This window comes from Eumetopias jubatus, unplaced genomic scaffold (assembly GCF_037043125.1).
Source record: "Eumetopias jubatus isolate StellerSeaLion01/CBP00866 unplaced genomic scaffold, mEumJub1_p1.0 scaffold_9, whole genome shotgun sequence".
NCBI lineage: Eukaryota > Metazoa > Chordata > Mammalia > Carnivora > Otariidae > Eumetopias > Eumetopias jubatus.
In genome coordinates, this window is record NW_028274815.1 from 76834519 (window position 1) to 76853566 (window position 19048).

General features: G+C 45.6%; 1 protein-coding gene across 9 annotated transcripts in view; it reads right to left on the bottom strand.

Moving 5' to 3' along the window:
* KANSL3 (KAT8 regulatory NSL complex subunit 3) overlaps positions 1 to 19048 on the bottom strand; it is a 43292-nt gene that overhangs the window by 4068 nt on the left and 20176 nt on the right. For 8 of the 9 annotated variants that reach the window (XM_028103878.2, XM_028103886.2, XM_028103884.2 and 5 more), the window contains 15 exons: positions 18397 to 18528; positions 18036 to 18152; positions 17684 to 17785; positions 17504 to 17575; positions 16292 to 16366; positions 15956 to 16113; positions 13422 to 13485; positions 12777 to 12977; positions 12407 to 12563; positions 9180 to 9371; positions 8289 to 8373; positions 7760 to 7887; positions 6770 to 6879; positions 6137 to 6359; positions 5689 to 5822 (listed from right to left, as the gene is read on the bottom strand). In XM_028103878.2, coding sequence (XP_027959679.1) covers positions 5689 to 5822; positions 6137 to 6359; positions 6770 to 6879; positions 7760 to 7887; positions 8289 to 8373; positions 9180 to 9371; positions 12407 to 12563; positions 12777 to 12977; positions 13422 to 13485; positions 15956 to 16113; positions 16292 to 16366; positions 17504 to 17575; positions 17684 to 17785; positions 18036 to 18152; positions 18397 to 18528 — 1950 coding nt within the window. The remainder of the gene's footprint in view (positions 1 to 5688; positions 5823 to 6136; positions 6360 to 6769; positions 6880 to 7759; positions 7888 to 8288; positions 8374 to 9179; positions 9372 to 12406; positions 12564 to 12776; positions 12978 to 13421; positions 13486 to 15955; positions 16114 to 16291; positions 16367 to 17503; positions 17576 to 17683; positions 17786 to 18035; positions 18153 to 18396; positions 18529 to 19048) is intronic. The other variant, XM_088026552.1, reaches the window with a different exon arrangement.

The following is a 19048-nucleotide window of genomic DNA, read 5'->3' on the forward strand; positions in this document are numbered from 1 at the left end:
ACCAGACCAGGTAAGAAAACCAAAACCGGGGCACCTGGGTGGCTCAAGTCAGTTAAGTGTCTGCCTTTGGCTCAGGTCATGGTCTCAGGGTCCTGGGACAGAGCCCCACATCGGGCTCCCTGCCCCATAGGAAGCCTGTTTCTCCCTCTCCCATTCCCTCTACTTGTGTTCCCTCTCTCACCGTGTCACTGTCAAATAAATAAATAAAATCTTAAAAAAAGAGAAAAAAAAACCAAAACCAAGAGAGGTTAGTTAGGTGATTTTTCCCAGGATCACACAGCTGGCTGAAGACAGAGGGCCAGACCCATAGCCCACTGATATCACACTGTCTGGCAGTGTGAACACTGAGGTAACCATTAGAAGCTTTCAAGTCAGCAAATCTTAATCTAGTAATGCATCCTTTCTCTGTAATAAGAGAATCACCACTAGAACCCTCCTAGTAATTATACACTCATTTTACTGAGATAAAAACTAAGCTCTTAAGTTAATACCATCAGGTCAGAAGTCAGATCTTGATCTTCATTTTGTGCTTCAATTTAGCCATGTAAAACAATTCTCAATGAGCTCTATCTAGCCTTTTCTCAATGTGAACTAGTTCCCCCAGGCTGCAGCAAGCTGAAAAAGACCCCTAATAGAGGGGGAAGGTATCATCACATGGTAGGGATATAGTATCAGCAAAGGTTAAGACTGCCTGAAAACAGGCCCAAATGGCTTTATAGATAATTTGCATCGAACTATCAAGGAACTCATAATTTCTGTGCTGTATGTTTTAGAATATGCGATGTATGTTTTAGAATATGCGATGTATGTTTTAGAATATGAGGGAAAAAATGCTTCCAACTCATTCTATAAAGATACAATTAATGTCTTTATACAATTGGACAAGGAAAGCACACACACAAAAGCAGGGGTGGATGGGAAGAAAACTATATGCCAATCTCACTGATAGAGGCCAAGATCCTAAGTAAAATAAAAGCAAATCAAGAAACACTTGGCTTCTTTCTTTTTTGTTTTGTTCTCTTTTGATAGGGTCTTTCCTATGGGTGCACAATTCAAACAAACTGGGGCATATGAAAAAAAGAGAGAATAGGACATATTGAACAAGCTACAGAATCTGGAATTTAGATGATCTGACATTAGGAAATTAAAGTAATTCATCATTTAACTAATTCAGAAGAAATGTTTATGCTCACTCATCTGATTCCAAAAGAGCAATGAACAAAATTCAACACCTTATTTATCAAGAAAAATGAAAAGAGTTAACGATGATCGTAGCAAACTAGAAACATACCTGACACTCACTTAACTGGAGGACTTACATTATCAAACAATTATATAAAACTAGTATGAAAACAGATGGGTCATGGAGACAAAAAAGGCCCAAGTCTGTGCAGCCATCGAGAATATGAACCTTGGAGCTATGAAGGGAAAGATTTGAAGATTTTGTTATATATAAATTTTTAATGTATGAAACAAATGTCCTTAATACTTCAATAGAAAGAAGAAAAATAAAAAGATAAGCAGTTGACTGGAGTAAAAGGTACACAACTTGTATAATAAAAGATTAACATCTGAATGTATAAAGCTGCTATAAATCGAAGTAGACAGAATATGATGAGCCATTCATAAAAGACATACAATCTCATAAGTAATCAAGAAAATACACATTTACACAATTCCACTGAGACGCCTGGGTGGCTCAGTCAGCGTCTGCCTTTGGCACAGGTCATGATCTCAGGGTCCCGGGATTGAGCCCTGTGTTGTTGGGCTCCCCGATCAGTGGGGAGCCTGCTTCTCTCCCTCTGCCTGCCGCTCCCCCTGCTTGTGCTTGCTCTCTCTGAAAAGTAAATACAATCTTAAAAAAAATAAACAATTTCATTTTTCACTCATCAAATTAATAAAATTTAAAACACTGATTTCCATAGCTGACGAAGACATGGGAAAACAGGTATTATCATTGCTATGGCTTGAACTGTAAACTGGCAGAGCCTCTGAAGGGCAATTAGCCAGCAGTTAGCCAGATGTCAGACACACGTACCCACCACTTACTGGTCTCTGGACTGTTGAAATCCCCCAGAGGCACACAAAACTCAGGAACAAGGGTGTTCACTGAAACACTATTTTCTGTATCAAAAACAAAACAGCCCAACTCTCTAACAGAAGATGGTGAAATACACTTTCGTGCATCCACCCAGCAAAACACGAGGCAGCTACTGACAAGGAGATAAGTCTCTATGTAACCCACGGGAAACATGTCACAACATCTGTTGTAAACAAAGGCTAGTTACAAAAAGTCCACATTCTTTGATTACACTTTTGCCAAAAAAAAAAAAAGGTAAAATAAAGTAATGTACTTTGTATAGCAAGAAAGATCTATTAGAATGCATATTGACTCACCACTGCTATTCAACATAGTATTAGAAGTCCTAGCCATAGCAATCAGACAACAAGAAGAAATCAAAGGCATCCAAATCGGCAAAGAGGAAGTCAAACTCTCACTCTTTGCAGATGATATGATACTGTATGTGGAAAACCCAAAGACTCCACCCCAAAACTGCTAGAACTCATACAGGAATTCAGTCAAGTAGCAGGCTATAAAATCAATGCACAGAAATCAGTGGCATTCCTATACACCAACAACAAGACAGAAGAGAGACAAATCAAGGATTCGATCCCATTTACAATTGCACCCAAAACCATAAGATACCTAGGAATAAATTTAACCAAAGAGGCAAAGGATCTGTACTCAGAAAACTATAAAATACTCAGGAAAGAAATTGAAGAAGACACAAAGAAATGGAAAAACGTTCCATGCTCATGGATTGGGAGAACCAACATTGTGAAGATGTCAATGCTACCTAGAGCAATCTACACATTCAATGCAATCCCCATCAAAATACCATCCACTTTTTTCAAAGAAATGGAACAAATAATCCTAAAATTTGTACGGAACCAGAAGAGACCCCGAATAGCCAGAGGAATATTGAAAAAGAAAAGCAAAGCTGGCGGCATCACAATTCCGGACTTCCAGCTCTATTACAAAGCTGTCATCATCAAGACAGTATGGTACTGGCACAAAAACAGACACATAGATCAATGGAACAGAATCGAGAGCCCAGAAATGGACCCCCAACTCTATGGCCAACTTATCTTTGACAAAGCAGGAAAGAATGTCCAATGGAAAAAAGACAGTCTCTTCAACAAATGGTGTTGGGAAAATTGGACAGCCACATGCAGAAGAATGAAACTGGACCATTTCCTTACACCACACACAAAAATAGACTCCAAATGGTTGAAAGACCTAAACGTGAGACAGGAGTCCATCAAAATCCTAAAGGAGAACACAGGTAGCAACCTCTTCGACCTCAGCCGCAGCAACTTCTCCCTAGAAACATCGCCAAAGGCAAGGGAAGCCAGGGCAAAAATGAACTATTGGGATTTCATCAAGATAAAAAGCTTTTGCACAGCAAAAGAAACAGTCCACAAAACCAAAAGACAACCGACAGAATGGGAGAAAATATTTGCAAATGACATATCAGATAAAGGGCTAGTACCCAAAATCTATAAAGAACTTATCAAATTCAACACCCAAAGAACAAATAATCCAATCAAGAAATGGGCAGAAGACATGAACAGACATTTTTCCAAAGAAGACATCCAAATGGCCAACAGGCACATGAAAAAGTGCTCAACGTCGCTCGGCATCAGGGAAATCCAAATCAAAACCTCAATGAGATACCACCTCACACCAGTCAGAATGGCTAAAATTAACAAGTCAGGGAACGACAGATGTTGGCGGGGATGTGGAGAAAGGGGAACCCTCCTACACTGTTGGTGGGAATGCAAGCTGGTGCAACCCCTCTGGAAAACAGTATGGAGGTTCCTCAAACAGTTGAAAGTAGAGCTACCATTCGATCCAGCAATTGCACTACTGGGTATTTACCCCAAAGATACAAATGTAGGGACCCGAAGGGGTACGTGCACCCCAATGTTTATAGCAGCAATGTACACAACAGCCAAACTGTGGAAAGAGCCAAGATGTCCATCGATAGATGAATGGGTAAAGAAGAGGTGGTATATATACACAATGGAATATTATGCAGCCATCAAAAGGAATGAGATCTTGCCATTTGCAACGACGTGGATGGAACTGGAGGGTGTTATGCTGAGTGAAATAAGTCAATCAGAGAAAGACATGTATCATACTACCTCACTGATATGAGGAATTCTTAATCTCAGGAACAAACTGAGTGTTACTGGAGTGGTTGAGGGTGGGAGGGATGGGGTGGCTGGGTGATAGACATTGGGGAGGGTATGTGCTACGGTGAGCACTGTGAATTGTGCAAGACTGTTGAATCACAGATCTGTACTTCTGAAACAAATAACGCAATATATTTTAAGAAAAAAGAAAAAGAAGAAGATAGCAGGAGAGGAAGAATGAAGGGGAGTAAGTCAGAGGGGGAGACGAACCATGAGAGATGATGGACTCTGAAAAACAAACTGAGGGTTCTAGAGGGGAGGAGGGGAGGGGGATGGGTTAGCCTGGTGATGGGTATTAAAGAGGGCACATTCTGCGTGGAGCACTGGGTGTTATGAACAAACAATGAATCATGGAACACTCATCAAAACAAATGATGTAATATATGGTGATTAACATAACAATAAAAAATAAAAAAAAGAATGCATATTGAGCTATTAATAGTGGATATCATCTCTGGGAGTGGTACCACGGGAAACTCACTTTCTAAATGACAGTATTTCTGTAATGTTTGAATTATTTAGGCACAATCACTTTTCTAATTGAAAAAAATAAGGAAAAAAAAAAAGAAAGACATAAAAACACCTCCACTTTTCTGAAAAAAAGGCAGGGAGGGCTAACTATGATCCCAATGAATGCCAGGTAACAATCTCTACAGTATTTTCCTCTAAAGAGGAGGAGGCAGAAAATGGTCTGGAACAGTTGGGAGCCCGCCCCCCAGTTCCCACGCAGGACTGGGGTGGTGGGAGTGACAGGAACGGGGCCAGGCCTTCAGTCACGGCAGTCCCCACGAGGAAGGCCGTGGCTGCAACAGTGCACAGTGAAGGAAAGCACATGCCACACTGGACTCCCAACTATTTTTTTCTTTCACCTCTGATCTCTGAGTGGCTCTCAGATCACCATTTAAGATTAGAAACGTTTTATGTGAAGAGCTCACAATGGAAATCAGATCGACTACAAGGAACTAGTGGTGGCTTCGTGGGTAAGAGCTATAGAAACCTAGTGTGTCCTAAAAAGATGACAGTGAATGCCAAGAGCCGGAATGGCACGATGCTGGAAAGCTGGTCAAAGAAAGGGTGTTAATCAACTTGCTAGCCTCTACCACAACCTGTGACTGATGAAGCCAAGAAGGGGAAGAGAAAATGAATAGAGAGGGAACGGCAACAAAACTTAAAACACTGACGATGCTACACACCCAAAAACAGTTATGTATTTAATCCTCCTGACAACCCAGGGAGTGCTACAGAAGAGGAGACTCAAAGAGATCCATGACTTGCTCAAAGTTACAAAGCTACAAAGCCCCAGGTCTGGATTTGAATGTGGTCTGCCTGAAGTCCAGGGCACTGGCAGCTCCTCCATTCAGCCAGTGGGCCAGCCCCCAACTTCCCAATATCAGAGCCTATGTCCCCAGTCTTCCTAGGCAGATTCACCTGTGAGCTGGACGGCAGAGCCTGGGAGCTGGACTCCTCTGACGGGGCTGCTCCCGAGCCCATGGGGCTCAGCGTAGTGATTCGGCTTGGTTGGCCACGCAGTGTCAGAGTAATGGTAGTAGGGACCTTCAAGCCTGACAGAGAGAGGGGGAAAGGAGGGTTGTTTGTCACAGTCTCTACCTTCTCCTCCCGGAGAGTTTCTTCACATCACAGACCACCCCCTTGGCCGCCCACTTCAGTATCCTCCCCAGCTGGGTCAGCTCCACCCTATCAGCTGTGTTCTTCCGACCTCTCTGGGGGATGGACCCACACAGCTGAATCCTTGAGGGTCAATACCAGGACCCTGTTGAGTTGGGTTCAACAACAAGCCTTGCCCATGTGAGATGGGAAGGTCCTAGGGAAAGATCCCATATCCCAAGAGTCCCCACAGCTGTCATGAGAGACTCACCTGATGCTTGGTTAGAGATCTGAGCCAGGCCAGGGAGGCTGCTTGCCAACTTAGCGAGGCCCCCATTGGTCAGCAGCTGGTGGATGGCTGTGGGCTTCCCACCAGGAGTGGCACCCAAGGAGGAGAGAGTGGTGGCCACAGGAATCGTACGGACAATGGTGCTGGTGCCCGTGGTGATGGCACCCAGGCCCTGCATGGGGGTGGGCAACTTCACACCGGTGGCCTGTAGGACACACAAGCTCAGGTGATCAGAAGCTATTGCCCAAAAGCAAGCAATGTTCAAGTGTGGAGGGCCCAGAGCATTAAAGGCTACCATGTATTGCATACCTACTACATGCAAGGTACACTTCCATGCATTTTCCATACACTATCTTATTTAATACTCAATACAACCCTTTGAGAGAAACACTATCATTATCCTAATTCTACAGACAAGGAAAGAGAGAGAGGTCAACAAATTTGTCCAAGGTCACACAGGAAGTCATGGAGCCTTAACCTTTGGTAGCTCCCAGGCGTGACGTCAGAAAGCTGTCTGCCTTGACCCAGACTCCAGACCCAGTTGCCCTGCCAAAACCAACTAAACTGAGGCCTCCTCCCCACAGCTGCCCAGCCCCGTGGATGGCAGATGTGCACCTGTGGGGCTGGCCCTGGGGAAGGATTTGCTGGGAGGCCAGAGGTTTTGCTGCTGATATCCTGCAAGCTGAAGCTGAGGCCTTGAAGGAGGCTGCTGGCTGGTGTGGCCCCTAGGAGAGAGCAGAACAGATGTCAGCACAGGCTCAGTTCCTTATCCTAAGAGAAGCCATACCCATCCACCCTCAACAACCAGCTAAAATACCATTGCTCTTTCCCTGGGACATTACCAGTGCTCTCGGGAAGATGCCAGGAAGGGCTCCCTGGGCACGCACACTGCATGCCCACACAAGGAAAGGTACTATGCTAGACACACTGCCTTGGATTTGCTCCGCATATCCCAACCTGCTCCAAACCACCTATCCTATTTTTGGACAGTTTTAGGAAAACCAAAGAGAGGCTGAACCCCACCCACTTTTCAGAAATCTAAATTCCATCCTTTCCAGAGAAAAGGACAGCTTCTTAAGCCAAAAGAATTCCAAATACCTGATTTACATTTCACTACACACAGCTGAGCAGCCACAAAGCAAAGAGGGAGGTCCTCCGGAAGGAGGACACCTGCAGAGCCTTGCTGGCTGGGCTCAGGCAACCAGCCTTCCCATGCAGGGTGGGGTGGCGAAAGTGAAGAGACAAGCAGAGGCAGAAAGGTGCCTCATTTTTGTTAATGCTAGTACAGCACAATCTCCAGTTCTCTGCAATCAGATGTGTTCAAAAACACCACAACGAACACAATACACACATCTCCCACCAGCTATTTCTCCTCCTTACAGTACAAGAGATACCACCTGCAGACTGGGATATTTACTCACTGTAGATATTGAGACCAAGAACTTCCCCACCTCAAAGCTAATTCCAGCTTCACATCAAGCCTCTATGAAAGCCTGCAACTCAGAGGAGCACCCTCCAGATTCAGCTGCTTTCCCAGGACCACCCTCCAGCAGCAGCCCAAAAGAGACTTTGCTGGGAGGCAGGGAATGCTGGGCTACCAGATACCTGGGAGAGAGCTGCCAGGAGAGGTGGCCACCAGACGGCTCTGAAGTGTGTGCAAGGCACTGGGTGTGGTGCTGCTGGACACTGAGGAGGCTGGGATGGCTGAGACGCCCCCTTCAGAAGCACTTGACCTGGAGACAAAGACAGGAGCTCTATTATCCAAGGTCAGAGGGCAGCAGACCCTGGCAACACAGGGAGGGTCCACAGAGGGGCCCAGCAATGCTTCCAGCAGTGGACACTAGAACCTAGAATTTCTTTGTCCTATCTTCTGAATCTGGCCTCTAGTCCTTCTGAAAGTCAGGCCTAAAGGAAAGACTTCAAACCTTGAAGCAAGAGCTATGAGATGCTTTGCAAACTAAGTAAAAAAGAACTCGGAGTTGACCCAAAAAAAGACAAAGATCCCACTCAGAAAGAAGTCATATTCCCAAAACCGACAGAATACTCTACCAGCTTTCCAAAGTGCTAAATGGACCAGAGAAAAGGTGAAGAGAAAGAAAGAAACAGAACCAGAAAGGCCAAGAAATAGACTCACTTGGTAGTGGTGAGAAGCCCTGTGAGCTCCTTGGCCCCTGCTGAAGCCTGCCCCAGTGTCATGGTGATGGGCTTCCCTCCCGCAGCTGCAAAACAGAAAACCCCAAGGCCACTGGTCAGTCCTGCCTGGCCCCTACTTTTCCGGGTTTCACAGCCCAGGCTGAAAGCAAAATATTATGGACAAAGACTGGAAGAAGAAAAACAAAGAGTAAGTATAGTAGAGTAGAGAGTTATTTTTTTCTTCTATTTTTTAAACTTTCTGGAATATTTTACTTTTTTTTAAATTTTATTTTTAAGTAGTCTTTATATCCAACGTGAGGCTCACACTCACAATCCTGAGATCAAGAATCATACTCTACTAACTGAGCCAGGCAGGCATCCCTGGAATATTTTCTTATCTTTAATTGAAACTGATAAAGAACAAAATATAATGATGCTTTTTTTTAAAGGGATTTTTTTTTTTAAGATTTTATTTATTTATTTGAGAGAGAGAATAAGAGAGAGAGAGAGCATGATAGGGGGTTGGGTCAGAGGGAGAAGCAGACTCCCTGCTGAGCAGGGAGCCCGATGCGGGACTCGATCCCGGGACTCCAGGATCATGACCTGAGCCGAAAGGCAGTCGCTTAACCAACTGAACCACCTAGGCGCCCTATAATGATGCTTTGAGTGACCCCACAGCTCCCTCTGATCCTCGTTCTGCTTCCCTGATCCTAGTTCAGATCAGGTCACTGCCCACTTTTGCCCCATGTGCTACCGTGTGTGTCCCCCTTGCTCCAGGCACACCTTGCATTAAAGTGGAGGCTGAGCTGTACAGCAAGTAGTCACCAAGAAAGCAATGTTAAGTGGTCTGAGAGAGCTCATTTTTTATTTAAACAGGCCAAGAAAAACTCACCTTCTGGAGCTCCTCCTTGGGAAGGAGGACAAGGCCCTCCAGCTGGGTCCCCTTGGGAGATAAGGGAGACCTTAATCTTCGGTCGCTTGGAGGTCTTACTGCCAGGAAGAGGACTGGAGGGATGGTGGCGCTTCAGCTGGACCCTAAGATCCTCTTTCTCTGCCTCTTCCGTTTGTTCTGATGAAATGGGAACTAAGAGATGGAGCTGAAATAAGGTCTTCCATAATCCAAAAAAGCCCTAGAGACACTGACAGCAGCAGCACGGGCATGACCGTGTGTTACACACAAAGTCACACTTCAAAGGCAACTGCCAATGCTTCAGTCCCATCTCACTCAGGTCCCACCTGTGGCAGAAGGCCACCCTGCCCGCTCAGAAGATGGGTCCATCCCCAGCCCTTACCCTGTTCTGGAGTTAGAAGGAAGGGGGCTCTGAGTCGGTGGGAACAAAAAGAAAGAAGACACCCTGAACCTTCCTAGCAAAGGCCAACCAAAAAACAGAGGACTCACTACTATGCATCTAAGCAATGCTTCCTGGACTCAGTGTCTTAATTTTCCTGTTTCAGGCCCACCCCCGTATCACACGGCTGGGGAACAGTAAACATTCCACAAAGAAGCAGTAAAGGAGCATACTACCCACTCCTCTCTAAAGGGGAGAATTTCACAAGGCTCTCAGAGTCCTCCTCTGTCCTAAGAGACCAAGGGTGACGGCCAAATGAAGGCAACAAAAAGGATTATTGCCAGGAATCGAGTCTGGCTTTGAGTAGCTACTAGGCAGGGGAGCATTTTAGCCAAGACAACTTTACTGCTCCTGCCCAAAAGCAACAGGGCAACAGTGGCCCATGTCATAACTAGTCCCCAGGTCATCTGTGCTAGTACAGAGAAAGGCCAACTGTTCACACATGGGATTCCCTCCTCCGCTGAACCAAACAGACTCGTCCTGCAGATGGCCAAGCTTCTTGGACTCTGAAGTTATCCTTCAAGCTTTCTCAGAGATTCCCTTCTCTTTAAAACCAGAAGCCCACCCTAGGCCCTCTTCTTAGCATAGGCAATCAGGGGTAGAATGGAGAGGAAAGCAGCAGTCATATGAGGAAGGCAGGCAGGAATGGGGGTCCTGGCCTGGGCCACAGGGCATAACCAGCTGGAAGGCTCACTTAGGGGATAAATGCATTGACTAAAATCAGAATAGGAAGGAGGGTGAAAGAGAAAGGAGCCACAGGTTTTATGCTGACAGTGGCTGGTGTGCTTGTAGCGGCCAGGATGGAAGCAGGAAACCAGAGGCAGGGAGAAAAACACACAAGGAAACTGAGGTTCACAGGCAATGGGACACAGGCACACGCAGCAGAAGCAGAGCCAAGAACCACAAGAGACCAAAAAGGAAAAACCATGAGACGCAAACAGAAAGTATGGAGAAAAAGCAAGTACTATGGAGGAGTAAGCAAAAGGAGTCAGCCAAGAAAGGAATCAGAAGACAGAAAAAGGAAGAGAGAAAAGAACAGGAGGAAACCAGAGACAAATGAGAGGCAGGACTGGGAAGAAAACAAGGGAGAAGTGGAGAGAAGCAGAGAGCAGAGCGTGAGAAGGTGAGAGGAAGAGCAATACTCACCAAAGAGACAGGAGGAGGTGCCGGGAGGAAGAGCTTTCCTCACCAGCATATTTTGTTTCAGAAAAGCAGCAAACTGTGCTGGAATGAATCAGAAAATTACAGAATCACAGCCAGCCAGAGAAAGGAGAAAAGGAGAGGGAGTAAGAAAGATATGAAAATGTTCTAGAAAATGGTCAACAAGGGCTTTTTTCAGATTTACTGCATGGGTTTGAAACCTGACTCCTAGCAGCTCCATGGAATCATCTCTAAACTGAAAATAATAAATGCACCTGCCTCATGGGGCCATTGCCAAGATTCAGTGAGCAACAGCAAGTCAAGTGCTACGAAAACGGCATGGCACGTAGTCAGGGCTCCATAAAAGTTATCTATGACTATCCCCTCCTGCCTTATGAGCCCTGCCAAAGCCAGGGCGCTATGGCCGCTGCTCGGCGCCATGGTATTCTGGGCCCCATTTCAAACCCAGATCACCAATCAGCCTTCCAGAACTCCTCAGATTCTCAACCTCGTATCCCCTCCAGAAGCACAGCCGACCACTGGCTCTCTCTCCATCAAAAGCCTAAGCGAACACCACCCACCCAGAACTTGGCTCATGCCACCACTTAAGAAGTCAGGTCACAGACCATCCACGTGGACCCTAGGGGGCCTGGCCTTTTTTTTTTTTTTTTTTTTTTGTCTTTTTGCGTTCACTGATCCACTCAAACGTGCTCCTTGTTAGCACCACTCTTAAGGGCACCCTCATAAGAGGCCTGGATCGAAGTCCTGACCCTTTGGCTCCACTAAAAGAAGCACAGGGGAAGTGAGCAGATCAGCCTATGTCATCTCTGCGTCTCTCTACTTGACAATCAACTCTGGTGCTGCCTCCTCCCAGGTACCCGAGGCTTCAGATGATACATGTTCCTGGATATCTCATCAAACACAATGCCCAAGAGGCTTTACCTTGGGGCTGCCCAACTGGATCAAAGTGGGGGAAAGGGGAAAAGCCACCGTTTCTTTTCTCTTTGCCCAAAACACTGTCCCTTTTCTACAGCTTCAGTAGCACTCACTGTTCTCTAGACTCTAATCTCAACCATACAAACATTTCCCAGCCTAATCTAAAGCCTATCTGCAGAAACCCCGATAAACTTCCCTGAACGTCCCAGTGTGGGAATCTTAACTCTTTAAGGGCAAAACAAAGAAAGGGCATGATACCAGCTGCACTGCCCTGGAATCTCAGGAATAAAGCTAATCACCCTGTCCACATGGTCTGAAGAGCGCCCTGACCGCACGAGTGGCTGGGCAGGGCCTAGAACAGAGCAAGTAGCTTCCCCAGCTGGGAGTCAGAAAAAATTTTGAGGCAAATACACACGTAGTCAGCTCACAAAGCCTAACTTCCCCAGAACACCAAAGCAAAGCTATAATTAGTGGAACTATACAGCTCCACTAACGCACAGACCTTCTGTGATGTCTTACCCTTGAAAACAATCCTTGGTATTCATTTCAACCTAATTTTGTCAGTACAGAAATGTGGGAAAGGGCACCTCTCACATGCCCCTGGAAAAAGCTGCAGATGCCAATACTTTTCAAATGCCATATGACATCACTCCAGAAGATAAACCAAGAGGCCACTGGGCCAAGAAGCCTCTACCTTGGGCTTGTTTGTGGGTCAGCACAGCTTCTGGGCGCTGCACATGTCTCTTCAGGAGCTGAGAGCTCGCGATCTGACTGGACTTCTGGGCAGAGGTCACTGTAGTCACTTTGGTCTTGGGACTGGAGGTGGGGCTGCTAGACACACTGGAAAGATCCTGAGTAGGGTGAGAAGGATAAGAGCTGAGCCAGCTGTTTGGATCTGACCACCAATTATCATGTCCCCTTGGAATTCCCGGCCCAGAAATTCTCCTCCTAGGAACTCAAAGGTCTACAGCACTGGCAAGACAAACAAGCACCCCCAGGAAGTGAAGGAACCAACTCCACAGTCCTACTTCCCCAGCAAAGTGCTCCCTCCCTTCCCGCGTTACCTCCGAGCCTGAGGGTGAGGCAGGCAGCTTGGCAGCTGGTGAGGCAGGCCGACTGCCCCGCTCGGGCACCTCAAAGGCCAGGTCTCTTCGGGCTGCATCCCGAGGCTTCTTCTTCTTCTCAGCATCCTGATCCCGAGGCTCAGAGCCCATGTGCCCCTCAGCACGAGTGAGCACTCCAGTCAGAAAGTCCACGATCTCATCCTAGTGTGAAGAGGGGCCCGGGCCACTGAGTCCTCAGTCTAGGGAACAGGAACCTCCCCAAAAGGCTCAACTCCATTCAATTAACACCAGCTCTGGCATTGGGCGTGCTGGTCCCTCTCCATGCACACCGAGCCAGGCACAAACCCCAGCCTCAGCCAAAGACCAGCAGGAGCCTACTCCCCGATGCCTCTGTGGGCTGGCACTCTGGGGTGGTCGTGCCCCCCCCACTCCTCCAATAAACCCCTTCCCCCCTGATGCTCCATACACATTTCTACTTCTTCCCCTCTGTCTTTCCCCTTTTCTTTATGATTTAGTTCTACGAGAGGCTCCACTGGATACTCCCTCACACTTCAGAGCTAAAGACACTGCTGCCAACAAGATCAAGCCTAAAAGGTTATAGAAAGGCAAGCCTCGCTGAGAAAAACACATAAAGCTACGGTGTACCTGAATACATCTGTCCACCATGCTCTGAGTCAGCCCCTCTGATTTCTTCTTTGCTTTGCTTATTCTAAGAGACAGAGAGGAGGAAATGTTTACTTTAAACATTCCATGGCATAATATGGATTTCTCTTCTGTGTTGGCTATTTTCTGGGCCCAGGAAGGAGGACTACATTAGCCCTCAGGCAGGTATCACCACCTCTCTGATCATCATGTTCCGTATTCTGCAAAATGGGGAATCATAACACCTCGCTCATGGACTTGGGGGTATTAAAAAATCGTATGTAGAGAACCAGAGAACATATGAAAATTGCCTAGGACTGTACACTCCAAAAGTCCTATACCTATGGCTTCCCAGATAAACTCTTGACTTCTAAGACCTCAACCTCTAGAAGTCCCCCAAAAAAGGCCCAAACCCTGAGATTACTGGACGCTGTAGAAATGAGATTAGAAGAGGAAAGATGGTTGCAGGTTACTTCTAAAAGGATAAGAGAAGGGGCGCCTGGGTGGCTCAGTCATTAAGTGTCTGCCTTCGGCTCAGGTCATGATCCCAGACTCCTGGGATCGAGCCCCGCATCAGCTCCCTGCTCGGCAGGAAGCTTGCTTCTCCCTCTCTCCCACTCCCTCTGCTTGTGTTCTTTCTCTCACTGTCTCTCTCTCTCTAATAAACAAATAAAATCTTAAAAAATAAATAAATAAATAAAAGGATAAGAGAAAATGGCCACAGGGATGACTGGGTGGCTCAGTCGGTTAAGCATCTGCCTTTGGCTCAGGTCATGATCCCAGGGTCCTGGGATAGAGTTCCTCATCGCTTCTCCTTCTACCTGCTCTGCCTGCCGCTCCCCCTGCTTGTGCTCTCTCTACAAATAAGCAAAATCATTAAAAAAGGAAAAAAAAGAAGAAAATGGGCACAGATGGCTACATTCCCTTCTTTGGAAGCTAGTTTTAAAACCTCTGGCTTCTGGCTGAGGATCTCAGCAGAGAGGAAAAACAGGGTCCCAAGTGACAGGGTGGAGAACAACATTCTATGCTTCCAAATTCTGAGACCCCAATTTACTGGCTGTTGGCCTCTGACCTTGTGTAGCACCCTCACCTGTAAGATGAGGACAGCAAGTCCCAGAAGTTAAGCAGTTTACCCAAGTTTCTTAGCAAAGCAACCAAGACTAAATTGAGGTCTTCCGATTTGCAGGCCAACACTCAAGCACCCTGCAAACATGTCTCATAAGCAGCCTCACAACATAACTCCCAACTAAAGTGTTCCCATCTCTCCTGTTCCCTCACTGCCACTCAACACACACACATATCCACACACACACACACACACGCTACCCTCCTATAGATAAGAATGTCTGAATAACCAACAAAGACAATGTATTTACAAGAAAATACTGCCTTAAGCACCAAAGCATTAGATTCTAGACCCACGAGAAACAGCCAAATGACAAAGACCAGAAGGACCTCTCTAAAACAGCCCTCAGTAAGAAACTTACAAGACAGGTGGGAGCAGGTACTTGCTTTAAGCTCACTAGCTAAAGCACACAAATGAAATTAATCTCTGAAATTGAACATATAAAAAAAGGAAGCCCAACAAATGACACACCTCTTTTTCAGTACAATTTCATGAAAGCATTTTTAAAGGCCCTACAAGCAGCCAGTCTTTAAGGGACCAGTGGCCATCTCAATGCCCTAAGTGCCCCTTCCAAACTCCAGCTATTTTTACTCCAAAATATATAAAAGGATGTTTAATACAAATAAAATCTATGTTCATGTACATCCTCAGTAAGGAACAAAATATAAAGAAATGCCTACCCCATTGAAAGCACCAAGACTGCATTCACCGAGTCTCAAAGTATCTCCTTCCCACTGGGTAACTACTAATCACAAAGGCAAATAGAGTAACTTGACAGTGGAGAAACCTGGAAGATGCCACCTTCACGTGATCAAGGTTAACATCACCAGTGATAAGACACATCAACATCACGTATCCCCAGGAAGGATGCGCTGAGGGCTTATCATCTCTGGCATTCCTGCCAAAAATTCATATGCTCCACCTAATCACAAAAAATGTCAAAAACCTAAATTGAGGGACGGCCTACAAAATAACCGGCCAGAAGTCTTCAAAATGTCAAGGTCGTGGAAGACTAAGGAATAGTATCAAACTCAAGGAGACTGAGGAGACAAGGCAACTAATAACCACATGCAATCCTGGATCGGATGCCGGACAGGAAAAGGACACTGGTGAGCCAACTGACAACATCTGCATCTGCAGATGAGATAATACCATCATAAAATACTTCCTCATTTTGATAATTACACTCTGGTTATTTAAGATGTTAACATTTAGGAAATCTGAGTTAAGGGTATGTAAGAATTTTTTTGTACCATTTTTGCAACTTTTTATAAATCTGAATTAGTTTAAAATGTAAAATGGCTCCCCCCTTCATGGAAGCAGATTTAGTCTGTAGTTACATCACTACCTCACTGGCATCTCTCCAACACTGCAACATAGCTCTCTCACAGCTCTGGGGGAAGCCACATACCTGAGATTATCGTCAGCTCCCCCAACCACCACCAAGCTGTTCTCAGCCCGAATCTTCTCCCGGAAATCTTCCATGGCTTCGGGATGACACTGCAAGGAATTCTGCCCAATGACAAAGAGGACTGGAGTCTTCATATCCAAGAGGGGATCATCCACATCCTAAAACATGTACAGGTTTTATAATCACCCAGTTCCTGTTCACTGAGCACTGACCTGTCAAGTCCGCTGACGGGAGTCAGCTGGGAACTGCAGTCGCTAAGTGCCAGTTTGGGTGATGCACGTACCCCCTTATTCTCACCAGCCAGTGACCCAGCAATCAGCTGCACCCCATGCTTACCCCTCTGGGACCATCCACGGTAAGTAAAGGAAACCCAAGGCAGACAACTGCAGTGACGTACTCCATCACTGACACCTGGAAATAATAAAATAGTTTGTCTCAAGGTCAATGGACTTTACTGCAGCTACACCCTACCCGGAGTCGAGAGGTGGTCCAGATCTACCAGCCAGTCCCATCTCTTCCTCCCCAGTCCTAATCCCCAGGAGTACCAGCCATAGTGGCAGCAGTAAGATCACAAGACACAAGATCCCAGGACACAAGATGGAGCCCTGCAAGAACTGCAGCAGAGGGCTGAACCGCAGGATGGGAAGGGAGCTCAATGCTTCCATCCTATTAATTTCCTAGACTTGAGTCCTCCTATTCACTTTTTCCTCCACTAATACAGCAAATGCAATCAGGAGGACACAAATGTTGCTCTTCTTCCTTAAGCAAAGAAAATCTCTCCCTTTTGAATCCAATGGTTAGCTCCCAGACACTCCAAATTTGTTAGAGCAGCTGCTGACTGAATTCTCTCATTCCCAGGACCAGGGAGTGTGGGGAGACTGCCTCCTTCCTCTAGTGGCCCTAGATGTCATACTTGACCAGACCACATGAAGCAGCAAGGACTCCACTTATTTGACCCACTTGAGAACTGGGGCTTTGGACAGGTCAGGGACTCTTATACAAACTAATGTACGTACAAATGTATGTAAAATAATAAAGAAAAAATTCCTTGATGTCTTAGAAAGGGACAGAATACTAACACAACATCAAATTCCAAAGCTGCTAAAATTTATGCCTGCTTTTTTAAGGTGGGAGAATAGTACTTATGTTTGGGGGTGGGGGAAGAATTTTTTTCAGAGATACATGCTGAAATACATATATATATATATAACATAAATGATATTTGGGATTTTCTTCAAAATAATTGGAGGAGAAAGTGGGCAGGGATAAGATAAAAAAAGTCTGGCCATGAGTTAATCACTGGTAAAGCTGGGTGAGAGGCCCACAGGATTTATTATAGGTCTGTTCGCCCTTTAAGTTTCTGTTTAAAATTTCCACAATAAAGTTAAAAAATAAAGTTAGTCTTCTACACTTTAAAATGCATATATGTATGCAGATCATCTAGCACAGTGTCTAGAACATAAAAAAGGACTCAATGGTAGCAATCAGCAGTAAAAGCATCAGTATTCTATCCCAAGACAGCCTCCAAGTGAGATGGGAATTACTTACGTGACAGGCCACCAGAGCTCCTGTATTCCAGCCAATCAAGATAATGGGTTTGTGGGGGAAATGGCTGTGAATCTTTGTGGGAAGAGAAAGAAGACAGTAAGACAGGAGGCCATAGCCGGGTGCAAAACAAGCCCAGCATGCTGGGTGTGCCACAATGACCTGAAACAAGGGCACTCTCACCTCCAGCACTTTGCTTCTCACTGCCCCAATCATATGCTCAAGACACTGCAGAACTCCTACCCCACTACCATTGTTCAGCAGATGGGTGGCTACAGGGATGACCTAAAGGAAAGAAAGTGGCAGCCATGCCAGCAGAGATTAAGTTTCAAATCTTCTCTCAATTCTGCTTAACCTACCCTAAATCCCTTCAACCTTGGATAAGCACCATTCCAATTAAAAACAAAAAGAGTGGGGGCGGGGGATGCTCATCACTTAAGTCCATCTATTTTGTCTCCCTCCCACATTCTGTGTGCTCAGTCTTCCAAGACTCTATTCCGACCCAGGAGACAGTTCCTCTTATTCCCACACATACCTTGCCTAAGCAGGAGAGCTGAGACTGCCAGAAGCGGTGGCGGCGTGAGGTGGGGAACACGGAGCTAGAAGGCCCGGAGGAGGCAATGAGAATGAGAGGAGAGCCAGGGAGCTTGCTCTAAGGAGAAAGAATCCCAACAGAGAACCAGTGAGGGTGAGGTGTTACTCCACAAAATCTCAAGTACCCCAATACCTTTCTTACCCCAACCAATGCCAATTTCCTTATGAAACTCTGCTAAGCACTACACACAACCAGTTATTAATGAAAAGTTAAGTCATTTATTATCTTCTTGCTAAGGTTCTGAGACTGGATTCTAAAAATTTTGTGGGTCATAGTTAAGTCCTGAGCTGCTCTGACTTACTGGTTTGTTATGAGAAAGTACCCCCACAGCAGGATCCCAGGGCCTCTTCAGCAGGAGGGACAAGGCCTCAGCTCCTGCAGCCCCAGTCTTCGTGTTAGATGACACAAGCATCCGGTCAATCAAAGTAGGGATCTAGAAGTAAAAGCAAAAATGTTTCCAGTGCGAAGCAGACCTGCCCACTAGCAGGAATCAGGTGGGAAGTAAGAGCGTGATTAAGCAAATTATCCACAAAACTAGATATTAAGGGTTAATTTAAAATATTTCAAAGAATTTGTAATAAGGAAATAACTTTGCTAAATTTAGTTAAAGAAAAAATAGAAAACATAAAAAATTACCTCTACTCAGAAAAAATGCTATTAGAACATATGCCAAAATATTAATAGTTATCTTTATGGAATTATGGACAGCTTTTTCCTATTTATTTTTTTTTAAGATTTTATTTAATTATGACAGAGAGAGACACAGCAAGAGAGGGAACAGCAGGCTCCCCGCTGAGCAGGAAGTCCGATGAGGGGCTCAATCCCAGGGCCCTGGGATCATGACCTGAACCGAAGGCAGATGCTTAACGACTGAGCCACCCAGGCACCCCCAGTTTTTTCCTTTTTAGATTTCTGTATTCCTAAACTTCCTCAATGAACATCAGTTGACTTTA